At 38.2% G+C, this 25,093-nt stretch overlaps 1 protein-coding gene across 2 annotated transcripts in view; it reads left to right on the top strand.

Annotated features, from left to right (window-relative positions):
- Positions 1–25,093, top strand: part of dati (datilografo) — a 1,058,780-nt gene that overhangs the window by 1,022,881 nt on the left and 10,806 nt on the right. Inside the window, exons 5-7 of one of the 2 annotated variants that reach the window (XM_067085712.1) lie at positions 3,774–3,958; positions 6,376–6,505; positions 7,387–7,554. In XM_067085712.1, coding sequence (XP_066941813.1) covers positions 3,774–3,958; positions 6,376–6,505; positions 7,387–7,554 — 483 coding nt within the window. Of the gene's footprint in view, positions 1–3,773; positions 4,028–6,375; positions 6,506–7,386; positions 7,555–25,093 lie in introns of both variants that reach the window. The other variant, XM_067085713.1, reaches the window with a different exon arrangement.

A 25,093-nucleotide genomic window follows, 5' to 3' on the forward strand; every position in this document is an offset into this window, starting at 1 on the left:
TCAGACACCGAAGACGTGTTTTTATCATATGAAATGACTTGGGTACTTAATCTTTGTTATACAGCCCGTCTATAAATCTCGATAGATCTTCGCAATGACAACCTCGGAATCCCCTCCCAGTCTCCCCTCCTCCCCTTCCACGCGGTAGTAGTGAATCCCATACACAGCCCCCTAAGGAATGCCTAATGGGCATCATCGCATGGTAAATTTGCTCAAAGTATCTGTAGAGCATTTAGAGCTACCAGATATTAAAGAGAGTGGTAAGTGCTATTCTTGAAGCCCCTCGGTGATGAGAGAGAGAGAGAGCGAGGGAGAGAAAGAGAGAGAGAGAGAGAGAGAGAGAGAGCGGACGACATATCGCCGTTACTTTGCCTTACCTTAACGCGAGTCGAGGCATTATCGAGTTCTTTCTTTCGTCCTCTCTCTCTCTCTCTCTCTCTCTCTCTCTCTTTTCAGTTGCTCTTTACGGGTCCTTTTATGCCTTTCCCTTAATGTTTTCTGATTTGATTGCATCGTGAATTGCAGGTCCGCTGAAAATGATGGAGTGGGATTTATGAATATGCAAAGAAGGGATGGATAATGTATAGGAGGTAAGAAGGGTAGCATTCCTAGTTGGGGTTAATGAGTGGAAATGTGTATAATAAATATGCATGACGAGGGAATGAAAATGTGCTCCTTGGTGCGCCTCCAGTGCATGCCGCTAGATGGCAGGACAAGTCTGAAAAGTATTTCCCGCCTTCCCCTCGTGAGTGCTTTGATTGGCTCCTCCCTTCTTTACTTTCCACCAATGGTTGGCTTTCCCTTCCATAGCCCCCGTGCAGCAGCGGCAGCAGCAGCAGCAGCAGCAGCAGCAGCAGGGAAAGAAGTTGCGTCCTTAAGCACGCCGGTGATTAAGCTGTTCTTTTTTCTTTCCTTCTTTTTTCCGAGAGCACCAACCGACCGGTTTTCTTTTTTCGTTCTTTTCTCTTTTGCTTGTGGGTGAGCGACGTTTCGCTCGCTGCCAGTTTATGCGTTCTGCCATACATATCCTCGAAACGGATTAAAGGCTTCTATTTACTCGCCCAAGTAAATGTTCTCTTTCTCTCTCTCTCACTCTCACTCTCTCTCTCTCTTTCTCTCTCTCACGGGCTTCTCCCTTGCGACTCTGTGTCGAGTTGTGTCTAGGGGAATACGGTATGTCCACGAGATTAGCCGTGCATTATAGGGAGGGCCCTGCCTCCACCCCCTACCACCCACGGCCACCCCGGGGTCCCGGGTCTCTATTGTTTTGAAGGTTTTCTCGACTGGAAGCCTTGTTGATTTGTTCGACCATTTTCCTTGGGGTCGAAAGAACACTGCAGTCTGAAGATGGCCACCGAAGGCTCTTAACCCCCACCCTCACCCACCCATTTCTCTCCCCACCCCTCCTCCCATCTTCACCTGGGTGGGGCCATGGTTGTGCCTTAATGGGTCCGTCAGCAGCTGCCCTCGGACGCCCACACCCACCTCCCCTCGCCCAACCCATCTTTCCCTCTCCCTCTTTTCATTTTTCCCCTCGACCCACCCCGCTTGACATCTCCTCATCAGTGCCCCTCATTCTTCCCTTGCCCTTTAATACCCTGATTATCGGAACACTTGAAAATGAAATCATTAAAGATTACAATATGATACGTTTTATACGTATGCGTCTGTTTGTTTCTGTGTATGTATACAGTTTTTTTTTTTTTTATCAGCTTGGTTTTTTTATAATGCTAACGTACCAGTCTTCATTGTCTCCTGGACCCGTGTTTCTTTCTTATTGTTCTCCTCCTCGTCCTACTCCTCCTCCTCCTCCTCCTCCTGTTCTCTTTTTCCTCCTCTTCCCCCGTTTACTCGGTCGCGGTCCCTTCCCTGGGAATATCAATCAGAGAGAGTGAGGACTGATGGTGCTTCTGGTGACATCCGCCGATCGCTCACTTTTTCACTTTTGGGATATTATCATTCTCCCGAGGAAGAGGAAAAAACCCATTGGTTTCCAATATGTTGATTATTTGCTTACAGGCTCATTTACCGAGGATGGGCAGATGATAATGCCGCAGTTTATAATATAATGCTTTTTCGACGAGGGGTGATATGGAAGGCAGTTTACCGAGAATGGACTCCTCTTCTGGTGATTTAACATCTTCTGTAATGGCTGTCTCTTCGTCCAGATTCGTTGAAAGCTAAAGGAAGTGTTAAGGAATGGGTTCACTCAGTTAGGATATTTCGAAAGTGGCTGCAAGATCTTTTATATATTCTGTACCGTAAACATACAATAATCCCTCTCAAACCTGGTTCCCATTTTTGTAGACTTTACTTTGTCTCCGACGAAGGCGATGATAATTCCAGCCGCCCTTCTCTCTACACCCAACCACCCACTAACCCAATGGGCAGCCCCGTGATTCCACCTCCTCCTCTCCTCCCCTCTCCCAAACACACACACACACACAAACACACACACACACACACACACACACCCTGACGCCACTTCGATCATTTTACTCTTACATTAAATATTCAGGCACTATAATTAGTTCTGTGATTATGTGTTTGCTGAAAGTCCCGACTAGTGTTTGTGTGTGAGTGAAATTTTCGATTTCAGCCTCTCCCCCTCCCCTCCCCCTGAGTCGTATCCCCTTCCCACAATCTTTTCTCCCCTCCTCCCACCCCAACCGCCCTGTCCCATTTCTTTGAATTTCTCATTAGATATTATAATAAGTTACAGCATCAGATTTCCATGGTAATGTGGAAACTCCATCATTTTCGGGGGTACTTGACGAGGAAAAATTAATTAAAGGGAAAGAAAAAATAAAAAGTTTTGTTGACAATACGTTATATTTGTTACTTTTTATTTTGCAAATGTGCTCATAATGAGCTATTATGATTCAGCGTATACTCTCAAAATTGTGTTTAATTAGGTAGGTTATTCAGTTAGCTAACGATAACCTCTTGTAGGGTAGTTTTCATTTCTCCGTTTACTTATAACCATTGTTGTTTGATTTAATGTCCTCAATCAGTGTCAGTGAAATGTATTACTTGATATATGTGTTAAGTATTCCAAATAAGGTTCTTTTGTTAAATTTCTCATTATCAAATTATGAATGATACTTTAAGATCAGTATGTGTCCAATAATTCAAAGATATCCCTGATAAAATATAAATTAAATTTCTCTTCATTTTTATTGTATTTACGTTTCTGTAAAAGACCATATACTTCAGTTTTACCTGTGGTAAAAAAAATAGGTTTCATAGGCTAGTGTAACTCGCAGTTGAATTCAATGGTCAGTAGGCTTTGCTAATTGAATAGTTTTGATGGCATATGTAGATATGTGTCCCATTCATGAATGACCTTCCGGTCGGTCAGAGATGTCTTCTACCTGCATATCCCTTGTTGACCATAAATTTATATCTACCTTAACGTCATATTTGTGTTTCTTAGAGTTGACCATAAATTTTAGATTTCGTGTATCTTCCAGGTGACCTCAGAGGTTGCGCAGTGTCGTCTGGTTGACCTTAAATTTTATATCTGACTTGTATTTCTCTCAGCAGACCCTATAGGTTCCATATTTCCATCTTCCAGTTGACCTGAAAGTTTGGCCATTATTTGTTTTTCTTCCAGGTACCTTCAAATTTTAGATTGCTCAGTAATGTTAAATTTTAATCGTAATTAAAATATAAGGTTACGGTTAAAATTTTAATCCTAATTATGTTTATTCCAGTTGACTTCAAGGACCTCACTGATGTTTTCTTCTTCTTCTTCTTCTCTCCTCCAACAGGTGAAAGGCCCTACAAATGCCACTTACCGGATTGTGGCCGCGCGTTTATCCAACTGTCCAACCTCCAGCAACACCTGAGAAACCACGACGCCCAGCTGGAACGCATGAAGAACCGCCCTTTCCATTGCAACATCTGCGGGAAAGGCTTCGCTACCGAGAGCTCCCTGAGGACCCACACATCCAAGGTAGAGGTCCAAGACGCAGCTGCGCCGGGTGGGGGGTTTATAAGCAAGAGGAGAGGAGGCTGTTGGGGGGTGAGGCCTCTTAAACTTAAACAGTCTTAACCGCACGAGTCTTCATACCACACTCTCTGAAATCTCTTCCAAGAAATTGACAAAAAGAAAGAAAAGATACATAAAAAAAAAATGCCCCCCCTTACTCCCGAGAGAGCCACCCAGTTACATTTTTTCTTTGTTTTGTTTTTATTTCACACAGAAGCATTTGTTTTGATTGCTCGCATTATTTTTATCTCTCTTTCGGTTATGTTTTATTTTCTCAGTGGCTCTGTCACTGGTCTCCCTTGGAAATACATGAAGCCAGATGCAAGGTTTCTGTGACGTCATTACGTTGGGCATGGTGGAGCCTTTCAGAGATTGTGACATGGGCTTAGGTTTATACCTGTACATCATAAGTGATTTTCCTAAGACGACCTATTGCTCTTCCTATCATTCAAAAAAAAAGAAAAATCAAGTCGATTCATGAACACAGACATATATATATATATTTTATAGAGATTCACCTTCTCGCTTACACTGTGACCTCTCTTTTTTTTTAATATATGTATATTGACATCATAATAATATTAATAAGCTTCCCTACCAGAGACAACCCCCTCTTGCAGAGCCCCGATTTCTCATTGTCTGATTTCTTATATTTATAAATATATATTTATATTTATATATTATATAATAATATTTATATCATATCTGGTAATGTGACATCGGATACCCCCTTTTTTTGGATCATTGTCAGGCTGTAGTTGCTTTTTGTAATTGCATTTGGTATCAATTTTACTTATTTCCTTTATTTTCGAAATTTATTTTTTTCCCTTTGGTTTATATGTCGTGCTCATTATGTCCAGTAGTTGGATAGACTCCTCCTTGGAAGATCAAATGTTTTGTTGTTTAAGAATAGACTTGATTTCAGTAGCAATTAATTTCTTTGTCTCCTTTGGTTTTAAGTATATATTTCATTTTAAAGTTTTCTATAATTTCTCAGAGAAAGTTGCCAAAACTTGCAATATCATTCATGATAATATATTATTAAAAGAAATGCATGAACCATTTGCATGCCTACATTATCTGTTTTTCAATGATGTTTATATTTGCAAATCTGCAATTCATGTTGGTTCAATTATTTTGCCATTTTATGTAAATGCATGCTATTTGTGGCTCTTTGCAAACTGCCTTTCTTAGAGTTTAAAAGATTTTGTTGTTGTTTTCTCTTGATTGTTATTATTATTATTATTATTATTATATTTATTATTATCGTTATTATTACTATGATAAGCTAATCATTTGAAGACTGCTAGCGCTACCAGATTGGCTTTTGGACTGTGTGCGAACTTTATGGTCTGAGATTCTGTCGTCTGAGGTTAGCTGAGGTGAATGTCGCCGTCTGAGGCTCATTTCCCGAGTCTCGGATGCTGTTGAATGGCCGATGCATGCGTTGAATAAAAAAAAAAAATTAAAAAGGAATAAATTAGCACAGAGAAATGATAAGTGTAGTTAAGGATTTTATTTTTTTCGTTTGATTTGCTTTTTCTTTTGAATTTTGGTGTTAGGTTTATCTAATCGAAAAAAAACCCGAAACCATTAACTGTTTGTTTAATAAAGATTGTTCTTTGTGTTTACTTTAAAGTTTTCTTTCGTTTCGCCTGGATGACTTTCAGAGTTACTTGAAATGGATGGGTCTGCGTGAGTATGATTCGTGAATATATAGACATCTTCCAATAGATTAGAAATATTTCACAAGATTTATCTGCAAATGATGATTCTTCCAAAGTGAAAGATTAATTTGATACATCAGTTTATATCAAGTAAAGAATTCCCCTCAAGATTAGCCATAAACGATCATTGATTATTAAGCTGTCAAGAAAACCAGTTATGCCATCATTAGCTTCGTCAATACACGGAACAGGACTGAAGAGTTTAGTAAGAATCTGTTCATCTCCAATCCGGTTTCTACGTTCTTAGAAGAGAGTGAGAGTAATAAAAGAAAAAAAAAAATAAAGCAAAATTGTAATCAGAGAAACCGCAAGAATGAAAGAGAAAGACTATGTCATCATATATACATCTATGTCCTCATTGAGACCTGATTTGTTAGAATTGTTAGTTGGTTAGTTAGTTAGTTAGTCCTTCTGGCGACGACAGGACAAAACCGAGGGTTCACCGAGTGGTCTGTCACTCTCTCCCACACAGCACGCGGCTCTCGTCGGTGGACCCAACGCTGTAAATTGTCCTCAGTGCCAGAAATTGTTCATGAATGGCGAGCAGCTGATGGAACACATGAAGTATACGCACAGGGATCCTAACGCCTCGGGAGTGGCAGGTTAGTTTGCTTCCTTACCTCTAACTTTTCCGTTTTGCCGTCTTTCACACAGCATGCCAGCAACGTCGGGGGACCCAACGCCTTCCACTGCCCGCACTGTCAGAAGTTCTGCCTCACAGGAGAGCAGCTCATGGAGCACATGAAGATAGTTCACAAGGACCCCAACGCCTCTGGTGTAGGAGGTAACCCAAACCACCCCCCTCCATATTTAGGCACTCGGCAATGAGTGCACACAACGCTCTCTGGGACCATTTCCTAAGATCTAAGGACACAGGGATTATTTGTGGGATATGTCAGTTCGCTTTCGTCGGTCACGTATATCATCATCCTCTTTTTTTGAATCATTCCTTTTATTCTGTATCGCTTTTTTTTCCATCTGTGAGGGAGTGTTGTGACCTTCGTGTATTGGGGAATCATAATGTTATTTCCAGGTTTATTCATTGTTCCTTTACTAACCCACTTGTTCCTTTTTTTTAACTGTTTTTATATATCTCTTAAGCCTCTGGTTGTCCTGTCTATAGTTGTAAGTGTGATTTCATAGATAAGGTCTTTTTCCCCCCGTCATTTTATCTCTTGGATTGTAGGTCTTTTTAACCTTTTGTCCTCACTAGGATTAAGTGGTATTAGGAACATATAACCTGACATTATCTCTTATTATTAAAGGATTCTTTTATTTCTTCATAGGACATCTTGCTAACACCTTTTGGGTACTCCCTGCTTTTAACATTGTTTACACCATTTTATTCTTAGAATATAATATGATTCAAGTAGATTACTTTTGATAAAACAAATGGTCATCATTTCAGTGAAGTACTGTGATTCATGAAAGTAAAACCTTCCTATTTCAAGAAGCACTACTGAATTTTAAGATTTAATTCATATATCTTTAAAAAGTAAAGTCTTGAGAATCTTCCTTGAAAAAATAAAAAAGCCTTGAATTAAAAGAATACAAATTCTTCAACTTGATATATATACAAGTTCTTAAACAGACACAATACTCGATCCCGACCTCGAGAACGCTTTCGTAATCTTTTCCCGTTTTCTTCTCTCCTTGGTGGAACAGCGAAGCGTCGCACGGCGTCCCATTCTTGCCCCGTCTGCGGCAAGCACTACGTGAACGAGGGCAGCCTCAGGAAGCACTTGGCCTGCCACCCAGAGACCTCCCAGTTTACCTCCTCCCTCAGGATGTGGCCGTGTTCCGTCTGTCACGCCGTCTTCACTCATGAGTCAGGTGAGGACCTCCTCCTCAGAGAGTTTTTGTTCGTGGAAGTGTTCCTTCTCAGTTTTATTTTTAGCTTTCACTTTGTAGTTCATGATGAGTGGCTCTTAAAGACATTTCGTCTTTAGTTTTTCATATATTTTTTTTTATTCGAAGATCCTCGTCTGGTAGTCACCAAACGTATGTATGTATGATTGTAAGTTTCTGCGGGTCTGTCTCCATGTATGAAATTAAGTATATTGTCTGTATGTATGAATGTCTGCAAGCCTTTCTATGTATATAATATCAATTAGCGTGGAATTATTATGGTTGAGATTGCACAGCATGTATGTATGCGAGTCTTCCACTATAAATGATAAAGTGTGTGAGTCTTTTTTATAAATAATATCAATCAGCGTGGGATTATTATGGCTGAAATTTTACAGCATGTATGTCTGAGAGCCTTTCACTGTAAATAATATTAGTTATCTTGGAAAAACTATGGCCAGCATTCCACAGCCATTCCAGCGTAATTGCGCGCGCATTGGCTTCCAGTACATGACGCAAAAGGGCGCCCTAGCGTCGATGGCTGATATTACCCGACAATGCAGTGCCAAGCTTTCTCTCGAGGCTGGAGGTCTTTCAGCCCTTTAGTTTTGGCAATCCAGTGTTACAGCCCAAAGTCCTAAAGTAGCTTCGCTTTTTCCGTGTCATCTGATGGAAGGGATGGAAGCGAGGCCAAATCACCCAGCTCTACAAGATCAATGGATTCTCCATCCAAAAGCCATAATACCAATACAAGATTGGCTATGAATTTTAAGCAGAGATTTAATCAATCAAAATACGGAGATAACCATTACAAATAGCGAGCCAGCATGACTGATAGCCCCAGACTGTTGATTGCCTATCAGAGATTGGGTGTAATTGGATACCCCAGTCTGTAATTGTGACTCAGGGGAAAAGATTGGACGATATACTTTTTCTTCGTCTTTTTTTCACTTTCTTCTTTTTTTTTTCTTTTTACCTCGAATGCGAAGAGCGGAAAAGATTTGGGGTCTTGATTCTAAACTATTTTATTTACAAGTGTTGAGAGTAATGCCCGCATTTATGTTTTTTTTTTTTTTTTTGTGACGTCCTATTATCACGATGAGTTCTTTTCCTGTAATGGTAGTTTAGCTCTCTCTCTCTCTCTCTCTCTCTCTCTCTCTCTCTCTCTCTCTCTCTCTCACACACACACAGTTGAAACTCGGCGCATCTACTGATATTTCAATTAGTGAATTGGATTACCGAGCAAGTCTCTCTGCCGTGTTTGTTTGTTTGTTTGTTTGTTTATATCGTCGGTGCTTCCAGCATCATCATGTTTCCAGCAAATCTTTATTTCCCTCTTCATTATTTTGATTTTACGACTTGCAGCTCGTAATGGAAAAGAACACCTTAGCATTTAGAGCCGTTTATTTGAAAGTGAAGACAGCTATATACAAGATGTACGAGTGAGTCGTTTTATTTCTTCCATGACGATTGCTGGTGGCTGAGCGTGAGGCAATCTTTGATTCGTGTTAGAGACTTTAATCATTACTATAACGTATTGATAAAATGGCGTTAAATGGCTTTAGAAACCTTGGGTTGAAGTGGGCGGGATACGTTAGTTTAGGTTCATAATAAAAAAAGACCGGCAAATGACTATTATGGTATTGTGTGACCAGGTCGTTTTCTAATAAATGTACGAAATATTTTCCATTTGCCTAACATACTCGACAAAATCCATTTCTGAATATTTGAAAAATTCGTCGTTTTATCTGTGCTTCTGATAGCCGCAGTCAGGATCCTGGCCACAGTTGGCTCTTAGCCGGGAAAAAATACCATCGGCTACGCATTGTTGATAAAGATAAGGCAGATCTTATGATAAATACCATTGGATGCCTATTGTCGAAAAGAATAAGGTAAATCCTACAATAAGTGCCATCAGCTACGCAGTTTTGATAAGACTAGGATAGATTTACCAAAATTCGGCAAAAATAGTAGTGATGCAGATGACTGCAGTTTGCAAAGAGTTAGAGAAAGAATGTCATATAGGTGTTGGTTCATTATTTTATATAAACTTTGACAAGTCAGAGAAAGAACAGCTTTAAGTTCCTTTGATAATTTCGATTTTAATTTGGAAAATGGGGATATAGGTGTAATTATTTTAAAAACGATTTTTACGCGGGGTTTCGATGACAGGCCAGTTTTTTCTTATATTTTTTTTTAAGAGTACTATAAAATACTCTTCAAAGGAAAGCCTCATTTTATTTCGTTACTGTTTGGTTCTGTATCTCTTATTTACTTTAGCTGTTTTTCCAGATGAAAAAAGGGCAAATACTGAAAATTAATAATTGAAATACTTATTTTAACACTAACTGAAGTTCAAAAAGTTTTCTCGAAATTCGTGTGACGGTCATAGGAAAAATCGCTGAGGCCCGGCTCCGCCTCGTAAAATCTTGCCCATTTGTCATTTCAGGGTCTCTTCCGTTTTCTAGGTATTTAATACGAAGCCTTGCTCCCAGGTTAATGGTTATTAAGATTATAGTTTACAAAGTTATAAGTTATGAAGCGAAGATTCGAGCTCACCTTTTGTCTGTGCAGACAGGGGCGAACCAGAGTAGCGCCTCCGATCGGTGTCTAAAAGAACTTTTTGATTGAGGGCTCTCTGACAGCTCTGCTCGCCGATAAGCCCAGCCCTCCCTCTCCCCCTCCCCCTGAGAACCCCCTTCTCTTGTCATGCCACAGACCCCAAACTATTCTATTTAGACCTCCTTCCCTCCTCCTCCCCATCACCATCTCCTACCCCTGCACCATCTTTCTCTTGTTATGCTTCGTACTTCAAGGATCCTCATTTCACGTTCATTATGATGAGATGGTAAACACGGAGATCAGTCGTCTTGGCTACTACGTGTTTCCTTTGACTAGGGATGTGTGCGGCTGCCGCCGTCTGCCTTCTCCCGAAGGCTGGCTGCTGAGAGGTTCCTGATATATCATGTCAATGTCAAGGGCCTAGTTCGATGCGCTGTGCTTGTATTGTGTGTGTGTGTATATATATATATATATATATATATATATATATATATATATATATATATATATATATATATATATATATATATATATATATATATATATATATATTATATATATTAATATTATTTATATATATACATATATACATACATATATAATATATATATATATATATATATATATATAGATATATATATATATATATATATATATATATATATATATATATATATATATATATATATATATATATAGGTGTGTGTGTGTAGAGAGAGAGAACGTGAACATAAATTGTGAGATTATTCAAAAATGTTGATTAAATATTAATCGAATCACATGAATAACAAGATTTAGGCCAAGTTGTCAGTTAGCGCTGGAACTAAAGATAAAAAATACATCATATCTCATCCACGAGATTTTTAAGTGCTCGGTCTCCTCTGAACAAGAAAACCTTCTTTATGGAAATTACCAGGATACTTATAAGTGATATTCCGTGCAAACTTGTAAGTGTTAAACTCTGAAAAATGGAAAATTTCATGTGTTTTGGCTTTTAGTTTCAAGTTTTTGTTATTTTTTATTTATTTTTTTTTCCCCGGCTCACATTGTGACCTATAGCCGCACACAACAGGTTTTTAAGATCCGTTGCAATTTTCTGAGCTCTGATTTCTCATTGGTAACTGTCACTATATTACAGGTCACTTTTTCTTAGCGTTCCAGATGTTGATTTTGCATTTTGGAAGTGAGGTGGGTCCCCGGTCCAGAGGAGCGTTGTTTACCATGAATGCGATTCAGATAGTTTATTCAGTAGAATTCTGTTAATACCTTTATTGTACTGTTCTAAAGTTCGTACATTACTCTCTCTCTTTAATACACTCTGTACCGTATGATATTCGTCCACTCATTTTGTTAGTTTTTCGGACCCAATTCCAAAAATCTGGCTCAAGCTTCATCCTCGGTCACAGACGCTCGTGTCATTGACAACTGGTTTTCATTTGGAGTTACTTAACAACCTACTCACTGGGTAATCTTGCCGCTCCGAAGACTGTACAGTTCGGAAATCCTCCTTAAATATTTTCCGGAATAATTAAATGCCTCTGGAATCCCTCGAAATGCAGTGAAGGCAATCTCCTTATTAGAGTTCTGAGTTTCCGTTCCAGTTGTCAATCAAAGTTATTTAATTCTTTATTTGAGTACTTATCCTGTTGGTATAATATTTTAACGGCAGCTCAGGTTGGTTTCCAAGAAGATTTAGTGATTAAATCCCTGTAATACTCTCCCTTAAGCTTACGTTTTAAACCCATAATGTGTTAATCTTATAATCTTGGGCTCATCTTTATTTCTCAAGTTCCCGGGACGGCTTATCCTTCTTAACTCTGATTTGGTTGTCATGCCCAGTTTAACGGTCAGTTTGAGCTTCCTTCCTATTATTATCGGTTACATATCTCGTGTAGCATACGGTCAGCTTTTTCGCTGTTAACGGAAGTCTTCCTCGCTATTAACGGCCAGCTATCTCTGTATTAATAGACGTCCTCCTCGCTGTTAACGGTCAGCTATCTCTGTATTAATAGACATCTTCCTCGCTGTTAACGGAAATCTTTCTCGCTATTAACGGAAATCTTTCTCTCCGGTAACGGACGTCTTCCTCGCTGTTAACGGTCAGCTATCTCTGTATTAATAGACGTCTTCCTCGCTGTTAACGGAAATCATTCTCTCCAGTAACGGACGTCTTCCTCGCTGTTAACGGTCAGCTATCTCTGTATTAATAGACGTCTTCCTCGCTGTTAACGGAAATCTTTCTCTCCAGTAACGGACGTCTTCCTCGCTGTTAACGATCAGCTATCTCTGTATTAATCGACGTCTTGCTCGCTGTTAACGGAAATCTCTCTCTCCAGTAACGGACGTCTTCCTCGCTGTTAACGGTCAGCTATCTCTGTATTAATAGACGTCTTGCTCGCTGTTAACGGAAATCTTTCTCTCCAGTAACGGACGTCTTCCTCGCTGTTAACGGTCAGCTATCTCTGTATTAATAGACGTCTTGCTCGCTGTTAACGGAAATCTTTCTCTCCAGTAACGGACGTCTTCCTCGCTGTTAACGGTCAGCTATCTCTGTATTAATAGACGTCTTGCTCGCCGTTAACGGAAATCTTTCTCTCCAGTAACGGACGTCTTCCTCGCTGTTAACGGTCAGCTATCTCTGTATTAATAGACGTCTTGCTCGCTGTTAACGGAAATCTTTCTCTCCAGTAACGGACGTCTTCCTCGCTGTTAACGGTCAGCTATCTCTGTCTTAATAGACGTCTTCCTCGCTGTTAACGGAAATCATTCTCTCCAGTAACGGACGTCTTCCTCGCTGTTAACGGTCAGCTATCTCTGCATTAATCGACGTCTTCCTCGCTGTTGACGGAAATCTTTCTCTCCAGTAACGGACGTCTTCCTCGCTGTTAAAAGAAATTTTCTCTCTAATAACGGACCTCTTCCTCGCTTTTAACAGAAACCTTCCCCGCTATTAACGTACGGCTTCCTCGCTGTTGACGGAAATTTTTCTCTCTTGCACTCGAAATACGCTTCTTTCTAGTTATTAACAGGCGCCTTTTGCGCTAATAACGGACATCTTTACAGCTGTTAGCGGACGTCATTTGCGGTATTAACGGACTTTTTTTCTTGATATTAACGGGTATCAGTCTCGCTAATAACGGAAATACTGTTCGTTACGAGCGGACATATTTCCCTCTATTAACGGACATAACTGTTCGCTACAAACGGACAAAATTTTGGCTATCAACGGACATCTTTCTTGCTGTCTTTTGTCCAACTGACGGAGATTTTCAGTGCTGTTAACGGACACAGTTCTCAGCATCAGTAATCAACTCTCTTCCTATTTCTTATCATATAGCAGCCAGATATTTCACCTCGACCACAGCATGAAAAATCAAAACTTGCTTTGTATCCCTGTCTTTCACAGCAGCTTATTACTGTGTATCTTATCTTTTTATTACTGTGTATCAGATTTTTTTTTCTCTTCATGTACACCTCATTTCTTGCATTTCCAGGCACCTGCTTTCATGAATAATGTCTGAATAAAAACAGATGTTAATCTCTTTCCGGCCTCTGGATGATTCAGAAACATTATCACGATATTTTATATTACTCATCTCGACATGTCATTTCGAGCCATTTGCTTATGAATATCAGAATTGAGGTGGTGATCGTTGACTGATATATTTTTTATTGTTTCTACGTTGGACATAAATGATCGTTTTTATGTTATTCCTTTGGTATATATTTGTTAACTATATACTATTGTATGTAACACTTGTATGCGAATACAAAATTTAAGAAATTTCGTTTAATGTTTGAGATCATGGCACATTAATTTCTTAGCAGTACGCTTAAACTTTTACAATTCGTAAAAGTTTGTCAGGGATAATTGAAGAATGCCTTTATTCATACTGAGACCAAAATTCCCATCATCTGCAACGAAGGAGTCGTTGATAGTAACTGTACTCGATATATAGGTCTTTTGTCAGATGTGCGTTGAGCTTCTATCTTTTGAGCATTTTACCAGATTGAACGATGTGCTTTCATATGACTTTCTGCGATTGTCTTTTGGATTTTTAAAGTAACTTTACTTGTACTGGATTCTAGATTCTTTTGTCAATTCCTACAACGGACGCCTAGGCAATTTCCCCTCGCTATCACACAAGTCTGCAACTTCTGACATTTTGATCCACTTTTGAGATAACTTAAAGTTTGTGTGCTTGTTTGCATGCACATGTGCGTATACATGTGAAGTTAATGCGCGTGTTTCTTTTTATATACATATGTATATATGTATATACTATATGTATGTATGTGTGTTTATATATATATATATATATATATGTGTATGTATAATTATGTATGTATGTGTGTGTGCGCATCTAAAGTGTATTCGCGGAAGAAAATTACATCACCAGATGACGAAAATATTAAAATAGCGCATGATTAATTAACACATGCAGGGGTACATACATATACTTATGTAAACATAAATAATGTCGGATGAAATCATAGAAGCCTTTCAGAAGGGCATTTCTACCTTTCTCCTGCTGTCTGTCCACAAATGACAAAACTGGAGAATTTCTTCTTCTCGTTGTGACGATAATTTGCAAAATGTTTTACAGTAGTCTCAAGCCCCAGAAGGTCGCCTGAATTTTTTTTTTCCAGTGTCCTGTTGCAATTTATGAGTATGAACATGATGTGCAATCGGGTGTCTTTAATCAAGTAATGACAATTAAGGCGCTGCTGTCGTGGCGGATTTTTCCAGGATCCGCTCAAAGCTAATGAAAAGCGCTGCCTCGCCACGATTCAAGTTAGCGCAAGAAAAAGTCGTTCTTTGTAGATTACAGTGCACAGTTTACAGTTTCCATCACATTCTGCTTTCTGCTCGCTCGCTCTCTCTCTCTCTCTCTCTCTCTCTCTCTCTCTCTCTCTCTCTCTCTCTCTCTCTCTCTCTCTCTGTCTTTGCCACACCGCAAAGCACTCGTTCAATGTCCCGTAGTGCTTAATGACTGCTTCAGTCGTTGGAGGAATTGTCTTGAATTTGTAATTTCATCTCTTGAGGTCAAGACCTGGCAGTGATCGCGGCTGAATTTTTGTCTGATCAACCAAATGATGTAATTCTTATGAACAGATTTTTATTCAAAGGAATCTGTAGCTTTGTAGCTTTGTTTTTTTTTTTTTTCTAATAGTAGCAGCCAATATGATCATAACTAGTGGTGAGTTCTGAGCACAAGTTTCTGCCAGTCATGTTCAGGCTCAATATCAGGTAAGATATTTACTGCCGTCTAGACTCTAGAGACTCTAGAAAAAACTGACTAGGATGCTTTCCCTCTCGAATCGCAGGACATGTAACATATCCTTCGAGTCCTTTAGGGTCTGATTTTCTTGGCGCTGCCCAACCGCCACTAGTCGGAAACAACGGCTTTCATTTAAAAAAAAAAAAAAAAAAAGATGGCCATTCGATTAACCCTTCTGACTCTATGGCCTGAAGTGCTCTCTCCGAATGAGGCAGGACTTGAGAGCCGATAGCAAAAGCCCGCCCAAACAAAAACGAAAACTCAAAAAAAAGGAAGGAAAAAAAAAAGACGCTTTTGTTTGCAGAATGCAGTTGACTGATGGGAAATACCTGCTTCCTTCGCGAGGTTTGTTCTTGTTGTGGATGCTGCCTATATCGGCCTTAGAGGTTCAAAATTTTTGCGTAATTTTTGAGCATCTCGCCAGAGGTTGATCGTTTATGTTACATGTTGAGAGGTTATGACGGCGTTCACCTAGGTGACAGATTATTGACGTGCAAAACATTGCGTCAAAAAAGTTGATCTTATAGGGCCACCATTAAACCAACTTTACTCTCATTATTGCATCAGTAAGAACTAAATTTAAGAAGGTATTTAATGTTTTCTCCGAACGAAGGCAGAATCCGCTCAAAGAAAACCCCAATAAATACTAGTATTAAGAAACAGGCTTCTGAGTTTTTAAGTATTAATAATCTACTTCCTCCCTTTTTGGGGGATTTTTAATTTATGCTTGGGACGCTCGAGTGTCTGTCAGTTACTTCGTAGGATGATATATATATTATGTTTTATATATATAAATATATATATATGTATATGTATATATATATACATACATATATATAATATATGTGTGTGCGCGCGTGTGTGCATGCGATCATTAAGTATAAATGTTTCTCACCCTATGTATTTTGTAAACAGAAATGTTTGTGCATGTATGTCTTACAGCCGAGAGTTTGCTGTCCATTTTCACCACCAAGACGCGAAATGCTTATTAGTACAGTTACTTTTCGAACTGTACTTTACCGATTTGCTCAATTTTGTATCAACGGTAAAAATGGCAGCTTATTCAGCCAGCGACCAAAAACTGATAATTGCATTCAGAAGTCATTGCCTTTCATTACGCGTGTTCAGATGTAATGAAACCATATCGAGAATCCATATACAGTTCAGCTGACTTTGGAAAAGTGATAGATGTATGGAAGAGAGATGCCTGCAAGATATATCCCTGTTTATCACCAGGACTTAGTTACAGTCCTTTATTGTGTGTGTGTGTGTGTGTGTGTGTGTTTTTTTTTGGGGGGGTAGGGGAAGGTATCATTGTTGTACGGGAGATAGGTCCTTATGTATAACCGGACTTAGTTACAGATTTTTATTTTATTTTTTTTATGAAGGAAAACTGGCCCTGCACTAGCACGGGCTCTTGCTTCTTGAGTATTCCGTGAAGGAGGAGATTCTTTTGAACCGGGGAAAATTTAGAAAATGAAGGAACGAAAAATGAAAATCACGCAAAATGGAGTCCACTTTAGTAATTCGTATATGTATGTTCTCCCAAAACGCGCAAGGAGTAAGGCGGGCCTTTTGCGCGTTGTATTTTCCAATTTTACCCCCTTGCGGTGAAAATTTACTGCTACCAATTAATTACGAGAGCAGCCCATTCGGCAATTAGTAATCCCCTTTTTCGGGAAAAAAAGATATTTCGGGAATTCGACAAATTGAACTTCTGCCATCTGAAAATCGGAATAATAAAAGGCGTCCCAATGACCAGAATAGGAAAGAAAATAAAAAAAACAAAGAATAAGCGGATCATTAAAAACAAAGAACGGACGAACCAGAGAAGAAAATAGGAGGAAAAAAAGAACAAAACCCAATTTTTTTATTACTTTTTAAGAGACAAGATAAACTGGGTTTTTTTTTTAGTGTCGTCGTTTTTTTGTTCGTCCGACGTAATCCTTCACTAAACAAAAGCATTTCCGAATGGCACTGGAGAGGGAAGAGACAGAGCGATGGCACAGAATAACCATTGTCTGCCGACCGAATGAACCGGAGAAAGAGTTTCCAATTAAAAGTGCGTGTTAAGAGGGGGAAGCAAAAAGGAGGAGGGGGGAAAAAAAAAAAGGCAGCCCAAGAAGGCAAAGAGCCAGCGACGATAATGACAACGACAACAGCGGAAACTGCGATAATGACGTGGATGGGACGCTCGGACGACAAACTGCCATGAGAAGACACTTAATCGCTTAATCACTTCAGCCTCGTTGAATCGCTCGTCCGTGTCCATTCTCTCTCTCTCTCTCTCTCTCTCTCTCTCTCATAATCTTGTAATGGACAAAACAAAACTTTTTTCGTTCTTTCACGGTGCTCACATGTAGCTCCTTTTAATAATCTATCGCTCTCTCACAAAACTCTGTTTCACTCTTTCATGCTGCTCATATTTAGCTCCTTTTAATAATTCTCTCTCTCTCTCTCTCTCTCTCTCTCTCTCTCTCTCTCTCTCTCTCTCTCTCTCTCTCTCTCTTTTTCCCATTATTTTACTTTTGCGATGGATAAAACCATTTCTGTCTCTTTTATCCTGTTCATATTTAGCTCCTTTTAATAATTCTCTCTCTCTCTCTCTCTCTCTCTCTCTCTCTCTCTCTCTCTCTCTCTCTCTCTCTCTCTCTCTCTCTCTCTCTCAAAACCGAATATGTCTCCTCTTTCCTTGGCACAAAGAGCCGTTTGGAAGTTGATTCATATTGACTCAAACGAAGTTATATGGCCCATGGAGGGCAAGAATGGTCATCTGTCTTAAACCTAGTTTTTTTTTTTTCTTTCTTATGAACTGTCATTGACTCTATTGATTTAACTTTGATATAGATCTTAGAGGTCTTAGCATAATATCACCTTTTGATCACTGAAGAATTAAGCTACAGCTAAACCAGTTTTTTTTTATCATAAGTTTCAGGAATGTGCTTTGCTTTTCCTATAGTCTCTCATGATGGTTGATACAGTGTAATTTTCAAATTGTAATTCGAGCAAGATTAAAAAAAATAAAATAAAATTAGAACTTCACATTAAGTTTAACTTTTCATGTATATTTGAAAGTGAGAATTTTTCTTACTTTAGCAATGTTTTAAATATTTCATAACTATATTTCATAACTATTGTTTGATGATTGAAGGAATTTCCTTCATATTGTCTTTATCAGTGGTAAACCGCAACTTCACATACCTGTAAAGTTAAAAAAAAATAGGTATACGTTTTGACCATACTAGAATATTTTTTTATTATAGTAGATTTTTTTATATTGCTGAAGGGAACCCCGCGGATAAATTGCAAGAAGGAATGGCTAAGTGACATGGATTATTAAAAATTATTTTATTTAGTTTTCTCTTTTTTTATTTGTCCCCTTTTTTTATTTTTATCGAGTAAGACACAACGACAAACGACGCGATGTGCCCCAGGGGACTTCCCAGGTGTCCCTCCTCCCCCGGGCGCGAGTCATATCCCGCACCTCGTAAATCTATCAGGACTTGTGATTAATAGAGAGGTGTTGGACACGTTTATCTGTTTTGTGACCCCTTTTTTAATCCTCTTTTTCTCTCTCTTTTTTATTTTTTGGAGGAGAAGAACAACTCTGCTACTGTCTTTTTAATCAGATTTTTCATTGCTTCTTTTTTTATATTCTTCTTATTTATTTCTTTAAAATTTTTGTGTGGTGGGGGGGGGCGGTGGGCGGGGCAAGGTGGTCAGAATATGTAAATTTTTATCCCAGGGTTTAACAAAATTTTCACCAAATGCGCTAAGATTTTTGCATCCAGTTTATCACCATCAATCACTATCATCATCATCATCATCATCATCACCATCATCATCATCCATCATCATCATCATCATCATACCTTCCTTTTACTTTTCCCGCGTCATCATCCATCTTTAATTTCATATTTTCTACTTCTTTCTTGTTTTGTTATCATTATAATCATCATCATCATCATTCATTTATTTCCTCCTTTATCATGATCATCCCTGTACTCATTGTATTCATCATCATCGTCACTTTCTTATTTTTCATACTTTTGTTATATTCCCATCACAAAGTTTTGAATTTTAATCAAGAGTTAATTGTACCCAGAGTAATTTTGTCGTTTCTTTGAGTGTTCTGTAATGAAGTGAAATTGTTGCTAAAATTAAAGTCTTTCAGAACAAACTTCATTTAAGAATTGATATGGAAAAAAGAGCCAGTCTGTGTAAATGAGAATTAACTTGGCATTATTATTATTATTATTATTATTATTATTATTATTATTAGTGCGCCATTATTATTTTATTATTATTATTATTATTGATAGTGCGCCAATATTTTTATCGAGCGATCCGGAAGGCCTTGAAATCTAAACACAGTCTCTCTCTCTCTCTCTCTCTCTCTCTCTCTCTCTCTCTCTCTCTCTCTCTCTCTCTCTCTCTCTCTCAGAGCTAATCATATATATTTATTGTAAATGTTGCAACTTTTTAATAATTTTGGATGGACATATTCATAGCAGTTGTTAAAGAGTTTCTTGATTTTTATCGTTTAGTCTGGAAGAGAGAGAGAGAGAGAGAGAGAGAGAGAGAGAGAGAAATTCCCAAGAATGATTATACATTCCCACTTGAATATCTCTCCCCTTCATAATATCGCTTCTGGAACCACCAGAATAAACCAGAACAATTGGAAAATCCGGCATTTTTCGGTCCGATTAGGGAAAAATGAAGCGGGCACAAGCACCCGCCCTGGAAATTTTCCTCGGCAGCCTTCCCCCTTAAAAATGGCGGTGACAGGGTCTATGAATGCTTAATAGCGTCCGAAATTCTTTCTTGATGGTCTTTTATCGCCTGTTTTTTCACGACTTTCTCACCCGGACGAGGAGGATACACCCCAAAGACACCCCACAGACAACCCACACAGGGTCACACGGCCTTTACACCCCACAGGGTCACACAGATTTCCCGCGACATGGGACCATTTTCGTACAACCTTTTGTTTTGGGGGAGAAAAACTGAACGCGCCCCGAAAATATTCATGCGCGGTTTCTAGGATTGCTCAAAACTTCTTGTATGTGCTCTCTCTCTCTCTCTCTCTCTCTCTCTCTCTCTCTCTCTCTCTCTCTCTCTCTCTTGTGTCTTCTTCAGATTCCTGTCGCTCTACGTCGCTTTTTCCTCAAAAAGAAACAAAGGAAGGAGAGTGCATCGTACCAGTAATTATAAACTGTATGCGAATGCACTCATTTTTGTATAATATTATATCTGCATATGCATTCACATACGTTTTGTTAATAGTTGATGCTTTTTTTAATTACGTGAACTGTACCATTCTGAAGTTGAGTCATGTCTGTAAATTGTTAATTATTTATTATTATTATTATTATTATTATTATTATTATTATTATTATTATTATTATTATTAAAAATCCATTGCAAAAAAAAAAAATCGCCCAGCTGTATTCTGTTTCATTTAAAAATTACTTATATTTCACTCACCGCCGTAAACAATTAAATCATGTCCTTGTCGGTGTAGATACAAATATATAGAGAAAACAAGAATAACGAACGACATTTCTCTTAAGCAACCGAACGCCTCCCCATTGTCATAAATGTCGACGAAACGAAGCGGGAACGCGCTTACGCCGATATACCGGAATAGCGAGATCGGCCGCTACCTCGTTCCGTCCATGCACCGATAAGGCAGGCATCCATCTTCGATTCTCGTCTCCCGAGCGAGATATTGCAAAGATTTTCGTGATGTTGCAAAGGTTTTCGTGATGTTGCAAAGATTTTCGTGATGTTGCAAAGGTTTCCGTGATGTTGCAAAGATTTTCGTGATATTGTAAAGATTTTCGTGATATTGCAAAGATTTTCGTGATGTTGCAAAGCTTTTCGTGATGTTGCAAAAAATTTCCTTGGTGTTGCAAAGATTTTCGTGAAGTTGCAAAGATTTTCGTTATGTTGCAAAGATTTTCGTTATGTTGCAAAGATTTTCTTGATGTTGCAAAGATTTTCTTGGTGTTGCAAAGGTTTTCGTGACGTTGCAAAGATTGTCGTGATGTTGCAAAGATTGTCGTGATGTTGCAAAGATTTTCATTAATCGGACGGAGACTCCGTTGTTGTTGTGTGGAGCCTGTAGAAATTGTGTATGCAATAGTTAGGTTTGATGGTGTGTTAGAGTTTTTTTATTTTAATTTTTTTTAGAATGTGAAATGAGGTCAACTTAGGGTTTAAAATTCTCTCGATATTACCGGAAACGTACGTCTCCGTGCAAATTGCTCTGTAGTGGTCGTTCAAAGGTATATGTATATATATATATATATATATATATATATATATATATATATATATATATATATATATATATATATATACATATATATATATATATATATATATATATATATATATATATATATATATATATATATATATATATATATATATTACTTCATACTTTACCCATGAAATTCAGTGACTTTTCTTAGGTATCGATTCCTTTAGTGAATTTTCTTCGTTCCCAACTAGAAATTTTCATCGGAAGTTGTCTTCGCTTCGCTTATTTTAACATTTACTAAGATCTTGATAATTTGTAATATTGCGAGCTGTTCATATTCGATGCTAATGGCCACTGTCTTTACAAACCCAATTCAAGACAAATCATTCAAGTTCATTAATGGTGTTACGCCAAGTAAATCTCATTCTGTGAAGTAATCAGTCATGAAAATTTATTATAAATTGTCATAACTGTCATCAGTCAAAATGGAAACATTTCAAAGCGAGTTCCTTTGGCGACTATTTGGTTAGTTTAGTTTAAGGCGGCCTTATGCCAGCAGGGGTCTAGCGTGGACCTCCGGGTTTTTCAAGCCAGCGGGAGATTTTTCTTCGGTTCAGTTTTATGAAGGCGGTGAGTGACCTCGTTCCTTCTAGTATCTGACCTTTGACCTAGATTTATTTATTCCTTTCAGTCGTCTTTTGTTATACATTAGAACACCTGAATGCTCTGAAATAGCGGTGATGTGCATTTTCTTACTTCTATATTTCTGCAAATGCGAAAATTATTAATTTGCCTTTTGACTTCTGGGGTATTTGAGGAAAAGTGTAATTTCCTGGTGAGATTATCGCGCGAAACGAAGCGCTTTTTTTTTTTTCACTGTTCATTTTTCCCCTTATTTTTCATTTTTCAAAGACTTCCATCACCGTCATGGCGGCCTACTTCCAACGGAAGCTTCCAGGACCTGGCTGTTGTTTTATTTGAGGGCTTTTGTCTCTTTTCATCGCCGATAATCTGTCATCATTTGGTGATGGAAGGAATCCGTCCAGCCCCCTTGATATACATTTAATTTAGTTCGCCATTGTCATTCACGGATGAATAATAATAATGCTTTTGTGAGCATTTTTCGAACATCAAAGATTGGCATTTTTTTTCCCCTGGCCTCTTTTTATCAGAAATCTGTGCGTGAAAACATTTTCAATACATCAGTGATTTGTATCCATTTCCGTCCGGGCGCATTTGAATAAACTTTGTCTTCGAAAACAATAAATAGCATTAACAATAGTAGCAGGGACAATTACCGATCTATATGAGCTATTCCTTTTGTATATCATTGTGATTGATGATAATCGATCAGCGTCGATTGACAGGATTGAGGAACGCTCGTTCTGAAGTATGTGCGCTTTATGAAAAGTCACTTTTTGTAAAGATGCCTTTTGATATGATTAGATTATATGCAGAGCTCTCTCTCTCTCTCTCTCTCTCTCTCTCTCTCGCCTCTCTCTCTCTCTCTCTCTCTCTCTCTCCGGCGATCTGTATATCTACCTAACAACTTAAATATTTTCATTAAGGAAAAACTGTCTAATTATGAAGAGTGAAACCTTTACTTTTTTATATCTGTAGATATTAATGGATTACATGTACACCATAATTCCCCTTCATATCTCTAGCAAAGGTCATTTCTGGTGTGAATTATTTTTTTAGTGAATTTAATTTGTCTCTCTCTGGATCCTGTCTCTTCCTTCCTTCCTTCCTTCCCTTCCTTCCTCCTTCCTTCCCTGTTCTTTCTCTCCCTCTTCTATGAAGCATCTCCCTTTAGAAATATAGCGACACTTAATACTGCTACTTAGTTGAGTTTCGTTGATTGTTCCACCATCACATCTCAACTTTTTAGCCGGCGCCGAGTTCTCACCCTCTTGCCTATTATAACACGTCGGACTTTGCATGCTACATCATCCGATTTTTATGCATTTCTTAACTATTTTCCTCCGTTTCATTGCTTTCCCTCGGCTGATGAACCCCTCTTTTGCCCGCGCGGTGCTTTACAACGGGCGACTTTCGCCCTTGCGGACGCCTCAGATTTATATATTCTCTAAATGCTCATCTCCCGTGTTCTTTGGCTATTTTTCAGCCCATTGCATGAACTGTCGAGGGTGCTAGATGGATAGCGTATTCCAAAGAGCGACTTTGAGAGCGCTTTTTCATTCCAGGTTCCAGGGATCGCGCTCGGCTCCCGTTTTTTGGGGCCAAGCTGGGGAATTATGAGGCCTTCTTGTAAATGAAAATGAAAGGGAGACGCTGCTTTTTGCCCGATCTCTTCCAAGGAAGTTTGGCAATTGTTCGCGCTAACTGATTAACTCCTGCCTTATATACCCCCGTCCGAGTGTTGTTTTGGGTGGGTGGGGTGGGGGGAAGGGCTGTAGGGGTGGGAGAAAGGGATCCAGAACTGTTGTTCTTAAAAAGATCGCGTTTCATTTGTTCTTTTGCGTCATTGCTTGTGGTCTTTCCTGGTGTGTATTTGTATGTTCATAATTATGTTTAGAATATTATATATATATATATATATTATATATATATATATATTATATATATATATATATATATATATATATATATATATATATATATATATTTATTTATTATCTATATATTATTATCTATATATATATATATATATATATATATATATACATATATATATATATATATATATATATATATATATATATATATATATATATCTTAAGTGCACTTATGCATTATGCTTGTGGAAAAGTATAGTCTGTGCTTATATGCTGATTTATGGAATATATATATGGCCCAAGAAATTCTCCTGTAATTATCAACTATGTCACCACATTCCATTTAATTTTGTTCATTTAACCTCGTAGCTCTGTTTTTCCTCTCTCAAGTTATACTTTTAACGTTTTATCCACAATTTAGAGGACATTTCCGCAAGGAAGCCCGGCGTCTCCTTAAAATAGTGATTTTCAGTATATATTTTATAAGATTTTATTTTACTAACAACCTGCGAAATCCATTAATTCAGTGTGACAGTATTTTCTTGATTTCATAATTGGTATCTGATTTATTGCTTTTAGAATTTTTTACTTTATCTCGAGTTCTCGTCTATATCATCTTTCCATAAATCATCTTTTGAAGTCAATTTCTTGAACCTAATGCTTATGAACTTTATTTTTAATGAGATTAGTTTATAAAGAGCGCTTTTTATTAACTTTGATTCTCCTTGAGTCGTCATAACATTTCTAATAAATCCGCCCTTCCTAAATTCATTATTCAAAAATACACTTTCCTTAAATAAACTCCTTGCGTCTTTAAGTCCCCTCTCCTTAAACTCACTCTTTAAAATTCATTTCCCTTAAATTCACGTTCCGCTGATTTCTGCTCAGATAAT

The sequence above is a fragment of the Macrobrachium rosenbergii genome, chromosome 42 (assembly GCF_040412425.1).
Source record: "Macrobrachium rosenbergii isolate ZJJX-2024 chromosome 42, ASM4041242v1, whole genome shotgun sequence".
Classification (NCBI taxonomy): domain Eukaryota; kingdom Metazoa; phylum Arthropoda; class Malacostraca; order Decapoda; family Palaemonidae; genus Macrobrachium; species Macrobrachium rosenbergii.